Source organism: Pogona vitticeps, chromosome 1 (assembly GCF_051106095.1).
Source record: "Pogona vitticeps strain Pit_001003342236 chromosome 1, PviZW2.1, whole genome shotgun sequence".
Taxonomy (NCBI): Eukaryota; Metazoa; Chordata; class Lepidosauria; order Squamata; family Agamidae; genus Pogona; species Pogona vitticeps.
The window spans coordinates 54,102,780-54,116,097 of NC_135783.1; the positions used below are offsets into that span (position 1 = coordinate 54,102,780).

The 13,318-nt window shown below is 40.8% G+C and overlaps 1 protein-coding gene across 1 annotated transcript; it reads left to right on the top strand.

Annotated features, from left to right (window-relative positions):
* Positions 1–1,699: 1,699 nt before the first annotated feature.
* Positions 1,700–13,112, top strand: HNRNPU (heterogeneous nuclear ribonucleoprotein U). The gene is made up of 14 exons (XM_072992893.2): positions 1,700–2,529; positions 3,221–3,329; positions 3,416–3,489; positions 5,455–5,594; positions 6,219–6,318; positions 7,168–7,280; positions 7,476–7,739; positions 7,953–8,072; positions 8,685–8,813; positions 9,137–9,305; positions 9,760–10,005; positions 10,538–10,740; positions 11,394–11,465; positions 12,007–13,112. Exons 1-14 carry the CDS (start codon positions 1,845–1,847, stop codon positions 12,058–12,060), a joined length of 2,478 nt encoding a protein of 825 aa, XP_072848994.1. The 5' UTR covers positions 1,700–1,844; the 3' UTR covers positions 12,061–13,112.
* Positions 13,113–13,318: the final 206 nt, after the last annotated feature.

The window sequence follows — 13,318 nt, forward strand, 5'->3', positions numbered from 1 at the left end:
CAGTTATGGCCCCTTCCCTCTGGAATAAGTTTCCTACAGTTGTGTGTCAGGCGCCAACCCTCTCATTTTCAGGAAGTTAATTAAAACCAAACTGTATAAAGCTGCCTTTTACTAGTATTTTATTGATTTACCTGGGATGTTTAAATTTGTTTAACTTATTTAAATGCAGGTTTTGTTGATTTAGTTAGACACAAGGTCTTTACTGGTTCTGTTGCAGTTATTGCATTTTGTGGGGGTTTTTATATGACTGTAATTACGTTTGATGGGTTGTGAACCACCCAGAGTGTTCACACTGATAGGGTGATATAGAAGTTAAACAAACAAGTATTCATATCACTTTAAATCACCCCATAATCTTCACACAGGCTGTCTCATTCTGTTGTGAATTCTTTTTTCTTTTTTGTTACAAGAATACCTCGGTCTATAAACCTATAGGTATTTAGGCAGAAATAAGCCCCAGGTGCAGGTAGGTTTTTTTTTTTTTTTGGACTTATATACCGCCCCAGAGCGCTACAAGCACTCTCCGGGCGGTTTACAAATTTAATTATACAGGCTACACATTGCGCCCCCAGCAAGCTGGGTACTCATTTTACCGACCTCGGAAGAATGAGTCAACCTTGATTTTAAAAAGTACAATTGTTTTTAAGTGCAGCACAAGGGTCTGTATAAGGTAGCATCAAGACACAGTGTCCATACATTTAGCCAGTACTTGGCATCCTTTCCTAGTTGTCTGGACCTGCTAAAGCAACACGTCTGTGTGTGTGTACACATGCATGTGCAACTAAAGCACACGATCAGCAGACGGACCATTTAATCCTTTGCTCGTGCCCTAGTGCAGTGGTTCTTAACGTGGGTGATAATGCCCCCCAGGGGGCGATTTCATTTTTCAGGGGGGCAGTAGAATGAAAAGGGGCGGCATGGGGGCGCTGGAGCAGAAGGGGGGCAGTAGGGGGACGCTGGAGCACGCCAAACCTGTGAGGATGGCTGCAGCCTTTTTACAGTGTGTATGAATATATATTTTCCTCCAATCTTAATTTAGTTTCAGAGTTTTTGTCTTGAAATTTTTAGTTCCTGCATTGCAGTTTGTTTTTATGCAATTTTTATATTTCTTTTTGCGTCTTAAAATTCGCTTGCAACTAAATCATTAAATGTTACTTTTTGGGGGCATTTCATTTTCTTGGAATTGAATTTTTCCCCAGGGGTCATTCGGATTTAAGTGTAATAAATAAATAAATAAATAAATAAATAAATAAATAAATAAATAAATAAATAAATAAATAAATAAATAAGATATCATCACCATGGCGAGGGGGGCGATGATAACTTCCTCAATGGCTCAAGGGGGCGTTTCTTTCAAAAAGGTTAAGAACCACTGCCCTAGTGATGCGCCATAAGTGTGCAGTATATCCCCAGCATATTATACCCAAGCTGAGGATGATATTCAGCAGTTAGTGCAGTCCACACATTTCCAAGTACAGTACATGAGATTCTGATAGATCGCACGCACTTCTTAGGTTGCCTTGATTTGCGCACCAAATATGTCGCGAACTAACACACAAGCCAAGTTCGGATCTCACTAGCGACTCGTGCTGCGCCAAATCGGATACTTACGGTAATAGGAGGTGGGAGGGGCGGGGAGCTATATGGCGCGCAGCTGGGGCGGGGAAAGAGCAGCACCGCCTTGCGTGCTCGAGCCCGTGAGGCGCGCTCACCGTCCCTGCCTCGCGAGCCTTGGTGAAAGGATTTGGCGCCAGGCGGGTCCCTTTCTGCAGCTGCCGCAGCCACACGAAGCGGAGCCACCTACGCCCAGACCGCATCGAGCCCTTACCGTCGCCGCTGCCGCCATGAGCTGCTCGCCGGTGAACGTCAAAAAGTTGAAGGTTTCGGAGCTCAAGGAGGAGCTGAAGAAGCGGCGCCTGTCTGATAAGGGCCTCAAGGCCGAACTCATGGAGCGGCTCCAGGCCGCGCTCAACCAGGAGGAGGCCGGCGGGGGAGGCCTCACCGGCGTCGAGCCCGGGAACGGCAACGCCGAAGAAATGGGGGAGGCCGCTCCTGGTAGCGGGGGCGATCCGGAGCAGCTGTCGGGCCGCGGAGGGCCCGACCAGGCCGCGGCCTGCGACGACGACGACGAATTCGGCGGCTGCCAAGGGGAAGAGGAGGAGGAAGAAAACATGGAATTGGGCGAGGAGAACGGCGAGGGGGTGGCTGCCGGCGACGAAGAGGGGGGCGAGGATCTCGAGGACGACGAGAACGGCGACGACCAGGGTTTCCAAGAGGGAGAGGATGAGGAGGAAGAGGCGACCGCCTCAGCTGCTCCTACGGCCCCCGCCGCCGCCGCCCCCACCTCCAGTCCCGGGAATGCCAACGGCCATGGCGCCGCGGCAAAGGAGGTGCCCGGGAAGGCCGCCGCCCCCGCCGCCTCGGAGGCCTCCGGGTCCACTCCCGCGCCCTCGGGCCAGCCAGGCGCTAAGCAGGCTTCACCCGCCCAGCAGCCACAGCAAAAAGCCGGGGGCCCTGCTCGCTCTGGGGGTGAGTAGTGTGTGGGGCCCGGATGGGCGGCGGTTGGTAGCTGAGGAAAAGGGCCCGGGCGCGCCGCCATCTTCCTTCCTTCCTTCCCTTCGTTCTCCCTCCCCCTCCCGCCTCGGTGCTGGCGTTGGTGGCGAAGGCTTGTCTCCGGGGGTTTCCAGGCCTGGCGAGCCGCGTGTCCCGGCGGGGGAGGGGCGCCTGCGCCATTTCGCGAGCGTCGTGAGGAGGGGGCGCGTGCGGAGGGGGGGAGGGGCGGCACGCAGGAGCCGCTGGGGCGCGCTGTGGAACGCGTGAGGGGACGTTGGTGCCGATTGCGTCACATCCGCTCGCGGTGCTTTGCGGGCTCGAGTTCAAATAGTGAATACCACGAGGGCGGAGGGAATCCTTTTCGGCCTAGGCCGCGCGCCGCGCTTCGGTAACCTGGTGCCCTCTGAGCCCTGCGGCGCTCGCGGTCGATCGGCGGGATTGGCGGCCTCTTGGAGGCTTAGCTGTTGAGCCTGGGGCTAGGTAGGCAGTGGAAAGCGGCAGATGGTACCTGCGCACGATGGTTGTTAGTGCGCTGGAAGACAGACGTTTTGATGAATGTGGGTGGCAATCCCGTGTAAATGTTCCAGGAGCAGGATGTCTTGGTTTTAGATCTTTTAGTTGTATTGTTTCCAACGTACTCTGTTTTTCCTTTTGCAAAAAAAATAAGACGCTAAAACTGAACAAAAACCTGGTGAGAAAAAAAGGGGAGTGAAAAGGCCACGTGAAGACCATGGTCGAGGATATTTTGAATATATTGAAGAGAATAAATATAGCAGGTAATTTATTCTACTGCCTGATTTTGTACACCATAATTGGAAAATGTTTTCATTGGTGAATTCAATTGTTTTTTTTAATTGTACAGGGCCAAATCTCCACAGCCACCTGTTGAAGAGGAGGATGAACACTTTGATGACACTGTGGTTTGTCTTGATACTTGTAAGTAAAAAGTATACTTTGATAAGTAAGGCTACAGAAATACATTGAAGACTATGTACATATTGCCACAGCTGAGGTACAGTTTCCACTGTAGTTCATCATTTGACTTTTCAGACATTGAAAAAGGAAGTCACAAAGGCACTACATTGACACTGTAAACTTCATTTACTTGATGTCTCGTATAATTTACAGTGCCAGGGAGCTTTGACCTTTGTCCACCAGTACAGGTCAAGGAAAGAAGTGAGGTGACTTTTTCCATGTTTCATAAATATCTGCGTTAAAAATAACTGATCAAAAATATATTGATGAGAAAAATTTAAAGCAGCATACTTTGAACACTGACTTACACACACACACACATCACTTGAAAGCAGTGTGTCCCACTCCTTAACAAGTAAGGGTATGAGTGTGGCTGTAACAGGTAAAGAAGTCTTAAACCTTTATTTGGGTTTCATCTGAGAATGTTTATAAATGCTTAAGAAAACAAAAAAAATTATAATATATCAATAGAAGCTTAATGCAAATAAAAATAGGCTGTTCATATTCCAGGATAAGAAATATGTTGGTGTTTCTTTCTGGGGGGAAAAAACTTTGGAATTTTCCTAAATTGAATGCATATAATACCAGCAGGTGTGTTACAACATATGCCAAATCCAATTTTAGAAATGAAACTTCCATGAACAAATGTGGAAAATTCCACCATTATACATTGTTCAGTGGGCAGTGTCTCTCTCACAGGATCACACAGAGTGATGTCAGTGTTGCTAGAATAATCGAAAACTGAACAGCATGATTTTTAAAAGGAAGGGTTTTCTTGTAGTTAAAAGAGAAGATTTATTGAATAAAGTCCTGCTTTGCAGGGAAAACCTACTAGATGAAAAGTATTCAAATTAATATGGAGTCAAAGCAAGAGAACCAAATCCTCAACAGTTCTTTTGAGCGCTCATCAACTGCTACTTGTCATTGATCCACTTTTTTGTCTGTTACATGATAGTGAGCTACTTGGTGCAGCACTTGGATTAATTTTTGGCATACTTAGAAAGGGGGTAAAATATTCTAAATAAACATATCCAGTTATGGTGGTTTTTCCCCTCTATGACTTCTATAGCACTGAGACGTGTAGTATCTTGACACATCATTTTGAAAGGTTTTCAAAGCAGTGTTGTACATTATTACAGAGTTTGATGCAAGCCTAAACTTTGAAGAGCATTAGATTACAATGAGTGTTTTGAAGCAGCTGCTTCAGGATTGTGGGATCTACTTTTTTGAGTTAAGCCTGAGATATAACCACCTGGGTGCAAAGAAGAGCTGCATGCAAAGTACAGATGTAAGAGAGTGAAGATGTTTATGCATTCATTCTGGCTTGCGACCTGTAGGCTGGGAGCAAATACATGTAAAAATCTATTTCTTAATTAAAGAGCAAGGTTTCTACTAGATTTTCAGAAATAATCAGCTGGGGAAAGAGGTAGTCAAAGCCAGCTGTAAAGGATGTTGAAGCTGGGAAGCAAATGATTGAGACAGTCAGCCAGGCAAGAAGCTCATTCTTTTATTTGCATTTTTGTTTCTGTTGTTACATTGTTGAGATTTTGAAAGTCTTGATTAGTTAACAAGGACCATTTTGAAATCTGTCACATGCTAATGTAGTTTTCATGTGGCCCTGTTTTAAAGCAGTCATCTATACAAATAAAGCAGCTTGAGGCAAGTAAAAAGAGCCACCTTGACCAAAATGGCTAATGTTGGTTTTATTTCTTAGGTTGAATTGCTTTGTAAAAGAAAAAGTGGCTTCGTTATGATATGACAGTGATTCATTATCTTTTTTTCAAAACAGAAAGTAGAGAGCGCCATGTCCTAAAAACGGATGTTTAAACTAAATGGAGTTATGTAGCTGTATTTGTAGATGTTGTGTATATGTTGGAATGTCTCAGAACAATTTTCAACCATGGGTTTTCTTTTTTGGGGGCACAGATAACTGTGATCTACATTTTAAAATTTCAAGAGACCGGTTTAGTGCTTCCTCGTTGACTATGGAAAGTTTTGCCTTTCTCTGGGCTGGAGGGCGTGCATCCTATGGTGTTTCCAAAGGAAAAGTCTGCTTTGAGATGAAGGTGAGCTGCATAGTTACTGAGTGCAGTTGCTTGCCAGTAGTGTGTGTAAAATAATGGAAAACAGCTTAGAGTAAAAAAGAATAAAGTTTATCACAGGTTTGAAATGGTTCTGAGTACTGTACATAGCAAGATTAGATGGGAAATTTTAATGTATAAAAAGCTGTTTTTTTTTCCCATTAAATCTCTGAACTTCACTATTTTAGTGTAAAGTGGCAGTAAGAGGCAATCTAAAATATGTTACTATATAAAATTTGTTCTCAATATGTGGATCCTTATGTACCCAGAAGAGCACTATTCATGCAAAAGAGGGAGGGGGACATTGCTAGGCTTGGTTCTCAGGAATTTTTTTTTAATTCCCTTTAAAAAGCACTGTATATCTGAGTGAGGTCTATGAATGATCAGTGACCACAGAAGTTGGTGAAATATGGAAAGGGTAGTATCCTGGGCAAGGGCACAACTACTAGGAATAGAAACATCATTTGGTGCCTTATTATTCATTTATTTTCTTTCACTGGTCTTTCAAGCCAAGATGAATTTGGTATATTTCCTTAAATCGTTGCAAGCCTTCATTTTTTTTCTGTTGTTATAGCTATAGTTCTGCCTAAAATGTCTTTTAAAAAACAGGTAACTGAAAAGATTCCTGTCAAGCACCTATACACAAAAGACATTGATATACATGAAGTGAGAGTTGGCTGGTCACTAAACACAAGCGGAATGTTGCTTGGTAAGGATTTTTCTCCATGTTGATACAGGTGTTTCTTTGGAAGCATAATAGAAAACAGAAATGTAGACTTTTAAAACTATACAGTGGGCCCTTGTATCCACAGGGGATTGGTTCTATGATCTGCTGTGGATGCCTGAAACCACAGATCACAGGAAACACTTTATATAACATACAAGGGGGCAGGAGAAAGGCCACAAGGGAGCACCATTCTGTGTTGTATATGAGGCTGTAGCAAACAGTGGATAAGTGAAACTTTGGTTATGATCCTGTAGTTAGGGAGATATCCTGTATTTGTATTTCAGTGGGATATGCTTTTATTGTAATATGCTTTCAGTTGTTACATTGAAATTATGTTAATAGCTGCTGCAGGCTTGCTGACAGTTATTATGATACAGGCAACACAAGATACATGGAGAAACTTGAAAAATCTGATCAATTAAATGCATCTTTGTGTTAATATATGTGCACAAAAATACGTTAGATATGTTTTGTTTTAGCCTCCATGTAACATATCTGACATGCTACTATTGTAAGCGGAGAGCTATGCTTTTTGGAGTCAAACAACAGTGGCGTCAAATTCTTTAACAAATATTTTTAATAACACTTAGGTTCACACATTATCTGGTTTGGGAGCCCAGTTCAGGAGTACCCAGAGGCTGTGTTAATACTGTGTACTAGTAGTGGGTCAGAGACTGGAACAGCATTATAAAGAGCCTATCTGTTTGGTGGGAGGCAAGTTATGGGTTTTGCCTGTCTAGTTTAAGCACTGAGGTGAAAAAATGAATTAAGTAACTGATCAGCTGCTAGGTGACCCACACTTTGAAAATATCAATTGTTTATATTTATCAGGTGAGGAAGAATTTTCTTATGGATACTCCATGAAAGGAATAAAGGCATGCAATTGTGAGATTGAAGATTTTGGTGAGAAATTCGATGAAAACGACGTGATTGGATGTTTTGCTGTAAGTCCTTGGTTTTTTGTATTATTTGGATTATGTGTTTATTGTTCATACTTCTGCTTTTAGTATAGTGCTCTACGATTTTCTTGTTTTTAAATCTGTACTGCAAGTTTAGTTCAGAAACTCAAAATTTATTTTTCTAATGTGTGAACTTAAGAATTGCTATTGTGTTAATACAAAATATGTTTTTTACAATAGAATTTTGATGGTGATGAAGTGGAGCTCTCTTACACAAAGAATGGTCAGGAACTTGGAGTTGCTTTTAAGATCAGTAAAGAGGTTCTCTCTGAAAGACCCATTTTCCCACATGTCCTGTGCCATAACTGTGCTGTTGAATTCAACTTCGGCCAGAAGGATGAGCCGTACTTCCCCATACTAGAGGGATATACTTTTATCCAGAATGTTCCCCTGGAAAATAGAGTAAGAGGACCTAAGGGGCCAGAACACAAGAAAGATTGTGAAGTAAGTAAAAGCCCACTTGTACTTTGCCATAAAAGATAAAACATGATAACTAGTATTTACCTTTTTGGAACCTCTGGCATTTAAATGTTACTTGGATACATTGTGCCCTCAGTACTAAAAAAGTTTGTAAAATATTGCAAATGAGAAGTTTGTCTGCTTCTGTAAATTCTTTGAGGTCTAATTTAATGAGAATTGTATCTGTACTGTCATTAGGTAATAATGATGATTGGTTTGCCTGGAGCTGGGAAGACTACATGGGTTACCAAACATGCAGGAGAAAACCCTGGGAAGTATAACATTCTTGGAACTAATACTATTATGGACAAAATGATGGTATGTTTTCTTTGCAGCAACAGGTTAAGTTTCAGCACAGTCTTAAGTATTTTCTGTTTAAATTTGCGGCCTAACATACTTGGTAATGTTTTAGATACTTTGCATTTCTAGCGATGAAACTTACTAGTTTAACACATTTCAAGACCCTTTTTTATTTGATGGACCTGCTAAAAATATGTGCCACAGGGTTTCAAAACTGTCCCTTATTATATATGGTTCATTTAAATTGCTGTATGGGAATTCTGAATTAAAAATTAATCAAGCCTGATCAGATCTTAAGTTCTAGGCTTTTCAGGTGAAAGAGTCTTGTATGGTATTTGCTTGCCAGTCTATCATTTGGTAAGGGTCTGTTTACAAAAACAAAACCCTAAAAACAGGCTGCTTGAGAATGGAACTGTGTGAAGGAAAGCTGGTCTCCAAATTATGGTGTGAATTGGACTGGCATATTTAATTATTAGAGCTTGATATCAGGTGGCTAAGATTAACTAAAATAGCTTTATTTCAAGAGTTTGATTCTTTTTGAACTTAAATGGACTTGTTAATGGAAGAAAGCAGTGAAAAATCAAGATAAATTATGGCAATGAATTTTGGTTAACCTTTTTTAAAAAATAGGTTGCAGGTTTTAAGCGGCAAATGGCAGATACTGGAAAACTTAATACACTGTTGCAGAGAGCACCACAGTGTCTTGGCAAGTTCATTGAGATTGCTGCTCGAAAGAAACGAAACTTTATTCTGGATCAGGTATGGGGGCCCGCAGTTCTTTGTGTTACAAAATGAAGTTAAGATGCAGTTTGTATAGGGGATGGGTGTTGTAAATTTGAATGGGAAATGCAATATATATTTGAGATGTAATGCTGATGTTACAGCCCTTATGATCAATAATATAATATATTTGCAGTTGGGGAGAATGATTACCCTAGAATTTAGGGCCTAACATGTACATAACTTCCTTCTACTTGTAATCTTCAATGCATTATACATGTGGAGGTGAAATCTAAGCACACTAATTTAACTTAGCTCTAACAATGACAGCTACGTGTAGTAAGTTACTGCATTTTTTTCAGACAAATGTGTCTGCAGCTGCGCAGAGGAGAAAAATGTGCCTGTTTGCAGGCTTCCAGCGCAAAGCAGTTGTTGTTTGCCCAAAAGATGAAGACTACAAGCAAAGAACACAAAAGAAGGCAGAGGTGGAGGGAAAAGATCTTCCAGAGCATGCAGTGCTCAAAATGAAAGGCATGGAACATAATCTATACTGTGTTCTAGGATGTTGAGTATCTGTTTAAAGGAATAATGTAAAATCTAAAGATTCAAAATTTCTTGCCTTAAAACAGTTAATGCCTCTTTAAAAAACTGGAAGACTTCTGTAACTTTGTAAGACAACACTATATTGTGTTCCCTCTGCTGCAGCCCTTAACACTACTCAGTCATGATTGCTTCATGCAGATGCACAAAGCTGTCTTGGCATAAAGTGCCCTAGAAAATTAAGCTAAACATGTTTAGCAGACATGTGTTCCCAGTGCAACTTAATAGGGAGAATTTGTCAAGTTTTAAAAAATCTTGCTCTTAGCATCTTGCGTGATCATTACTATTACTTGTCTTATATTCCTTTTATATAGGAGGGGAACTTTGGCTTGTTCTAATTGCTTTAGAAACAAATACTGAATAGTCTGGATTCTCTGTCTTGTAGGAAACTTTACTCTGCCAGAGGTGTCAGAATGTTTTGATGAAATAATCTACGTAGAGTTGCAGAAAGAAGAAGCTCAGAAGCTTCTTGAGCAGTACAAAGAAGAAAGCAAGAAAGCCCTTCCTCCAGAAAAAAAGCAGAACACTGGCTCAAAGAAAAGTAATAAAAAGAGCGGTAAAAACCAGTTTAACAGAGGTGGACAAAGAGGACGTGGAGGATTTAACATGCGTGGCAACTTCAGAGGAGGAGGTATACTGTGTGTGGCTAGGCCTTGTTTCTTAATGTTTTCACACTGTCCTGGAATGGGTCACAGCCATAATCGCTTGGCCCAGACAAACAGAGTAGTGTTTACAAAATAATATTTGAAGCCATGGTTTTGTGGGAGAATGCCACTGATCAGCTATGGGTATTTCCCTTTTAACAAGGAATAACTAGACATTATAGCTGTGAAAAGCTTGAAAGTTGTGTCTGTTTAAATCTCATCGCCCTTAGAGAGGTGTTAAATAAGTTTTTAGGAGTGGAATTTGCCTTCTCCCTACAGATCTTAAACAACCTCCATTTGGGAGACTTAGACACATTTTGCTTTCTATGTAGCACGTCATCTTTTGAGTTGGCATTTGAATTCTGGCCTCCATATTGAACTGTTTCCCCTCTTTTCTTTCTTCTTAAATAATAGAGGAAACAGGCAGAGCTTTATTTGCCTGAAGCAAAACACAGACATTTAAAGCATGATGACAAGATGATGTGGGGTAGACACAAAACTCTTTTTCCTCATCCACAGTCCCTGGAAACCGTGGTGGATACAACAGAAGAGGTGGTAATATGCCACAGCGTGGAGGCGGAGGTGGCAGTGGTGGAGCAATTGGCTATCCATATCCTCGTGGGCCTGTCTTTCCAGCCAGGGGTGGTGGTGGCGGTGGTGGCTATTCAAACAGAGGAAATTACAACAGAGGTGGCATGCCCAACAGAGGGAACTATAACCAGGTTTGCATTAGTTTAGCCAGAAAAATGGCGTAATATCTGAATCTTGAATTTGTTATTGCCAATTACTAATCTTTGCTACATTAAAAGTAACGTGGGAATAAATCTGCTCCTAATGCTTATGAAAAATACTTGTTATTTCACTCCTCTTGCATGGGAAACTTTATTGTTTCTCACCCAGAGAATATACAAGACTTCTGTTGAGCTTCAACAGAGTCAGATCTTCTCAGGTCACTTGCTAAGCTAAAGGTTTTGAAGTTGAATGGAAAAGTGTAATAGACGTAGGTTGAGAAGGCATGAGCCTAAAATGAAGACAAGCAAATATTGGATTGCAGTAGTGCTGTTTGTAATATTTTGCTTGCAGCCTATCAACAGCTCGCTTTAAAAAAAGCACGTGGAATATGCTATGTCAGTCAGCTTGTCTGATGCTTCTTGAATGATAATTAGCAGCGCTTTGTAGCATGTATACAACTACTTACTGGTAGTGACCTTTGTGGAGAATCCTGTTGTAGTCTGTAACTTGATAGCTGTAGTTGGACTTGCGCTTTGCAATTTGATGCCAGAAATTTTAAGGAAAAGCAGATGGGAGTCTTATCAGTTGTTGGCTAATAGCTTGTCAAATGGTTAATCAATAACATTTGGGTCTTTTATTATAGAACTTCAGAGGAAGGGGAAACAATCGTGGTTACAAAAATCAATCTCAGGGCTACAACCAGTGGCAGCAGGGTGTAAGTAGCCTTTTTCAAGATTGTAGCAATATTTACTGCTCTTAAGAATTTTTTGAGAATAAGATTATTGTGGCTTCTAAGTAAATTTAAAATAACAGGCATAGGAGTTATTTTTTAAAAATCTTCAGTAATAATTTTTTTTGGGCGGGGGGGAACTACCATGCTGGTTATATTGTGGGACAGGCACCACAGACCTTTCTTCCTTGCCACTGCAGCTGGTGTGATCATCCCCAAAAACAGTTCTAGAAGGTTACTCAACACTCCAGAGTAGAAGTTTGTGGTGCATGGGTATTTATAGCTGAGAGAATGATAATCTGTTGGAAACATTTACATATGCTATATGAGTTAAATCACTGAATTCTGATCACTGACCATAGTTGCTGTATGACTATGTATGTCACATTTTAGCAGTGAAACCTTTATGCAAAAGTTTGCCTTTCTTTGTTGGATGCATCAGAAAATCCTTATAATTCTATTCCTTTAAGGCAGTAAGTACATATGTGACTCAATATTGACTACATCGGTCTTTGTTCTGTTGCAGCAATTCTGGGGTCAGAAGCCATGGAGTCAGCATTATCACCAAGGATACTATTGAATTCCCAAATAAAATGAACTGATCCATATTTCTTCAAAACCTTCACAAGAAGTCGACTGTTTTCTTTAGTAGGCTAACTTTTTAAACATTCCACAAGAGGAAGTGCCTGCAGGTTCCTTTTTTAGAAGCTTTGTGGGTTTTGATTTTTTTTTTGTACATTTTTAATTGCAGTTTTAAAGTGAATCTTAAGAGAACCTCAGCATTGTGCACGATAAGAGAATGTGTCAGTATTTCAGGGTTCTGCATTTTATCTGTAAAATGTGATTTTTTTTACCACAACAAAAGTAAAATGTTGCTTTGTATCTGGTGTCCTCTTATTAAAGGTTTTGTTTTTCTCTTCTCTGCCCCCTTCCAAATTTCTAAGAAACAGTCGTGAGTCATCAAAACAGAAATGTTTGCAACCAGGCTTTTTTTTTTCTTTCTGCCCCATGAATATTAAAGCTATGTAAATAATGCTCATTACACTCCATCTTCCACTCCATCCTCTCTATGCAGTTTCTAGGTATGGAAGAGGGAAGGGACATCAGAATAGTCTTGGCAATAAACTAGGGTGTGCTTTTGTTTTTCTTTTTCTTTTAATTTGGCAAATGGATTTTAGAGGGGCAAAGCAAACCTAAAGCTAAATAGTGAAGGTGGAGTGCATGTAAAACCTGGTTGCATTTATCTGTAGAGGCTCAACTTGTGAAGGTAGACAACATCAACTTTTCCATTTGTTCTGCATTTTGATTCTGAAAAAGCTGGCTCTGCCCATTTCTTATTAAACAAACTTGTTGTAAATTCAGTTGTCTAATGGGATCTATATGAAGTTAGCTGTGTGTCTGTAACCCTTTTCCCCCCAAATACTGTGTATTTAGTGTGCTTGTAGTAGTAAACTCCACCGTTTTGTAAACAAATGAAATTGTGATTCACCCATTTTATATCTAATTTTTAATCATGTTAGTTCTCAGATGGGTGTGTCTCCTTAGCCTGCTGATTTATTTCTCTAAAGAAAGTAGGTGGAGAAATTAACTTTAGTCGTTTGTTTGCAATAAAATAAAATCATTTTACTCTTGTTCTGGGATTCTCACCACATTGGTCTAAAATCCCTTTAATGAGTTTGAGAAGCAGGATACACAAATGTAGTGAGTTGTAATAAACACCATATGCATGGTTGCACACAACTGAAACAGATGCTTCAACTTTCATCTAACTTGAAGTTTTGGCAGGCCTGCAGTTACATGCACTCTTATTGCACCCTTATTCCTATTCAAATGAACCC

What these genes read in the sequence shown, in the direction of transcription:
- HNRNPU (XM_072992893.2), top strand. Translation starts at nt 1,845, where the DNA reads ATGAGCTGCTCGCCGGTGAACGTCAAAAAGTTGAAGGTTTCGGAGCTC. An exon ending in GGGCCCTGCTCGCTCTGGGG is followed by an intron (nt 2,530 to 3,220) that starts GTGAGTAGTGTG and finishes AAAAAAAATAAG; the next exon opens with ACGCTAAAACTGAACAAAAA. An exon ending in ACGTGATTGGATGTTTTGCT is followed by an intron (nt 7,281 to 7,475) that starts GTAAGTCCTTGG and finishes TTTTTACAATAG; the next exon opens with AATTTTGATGGTGATGAAGT.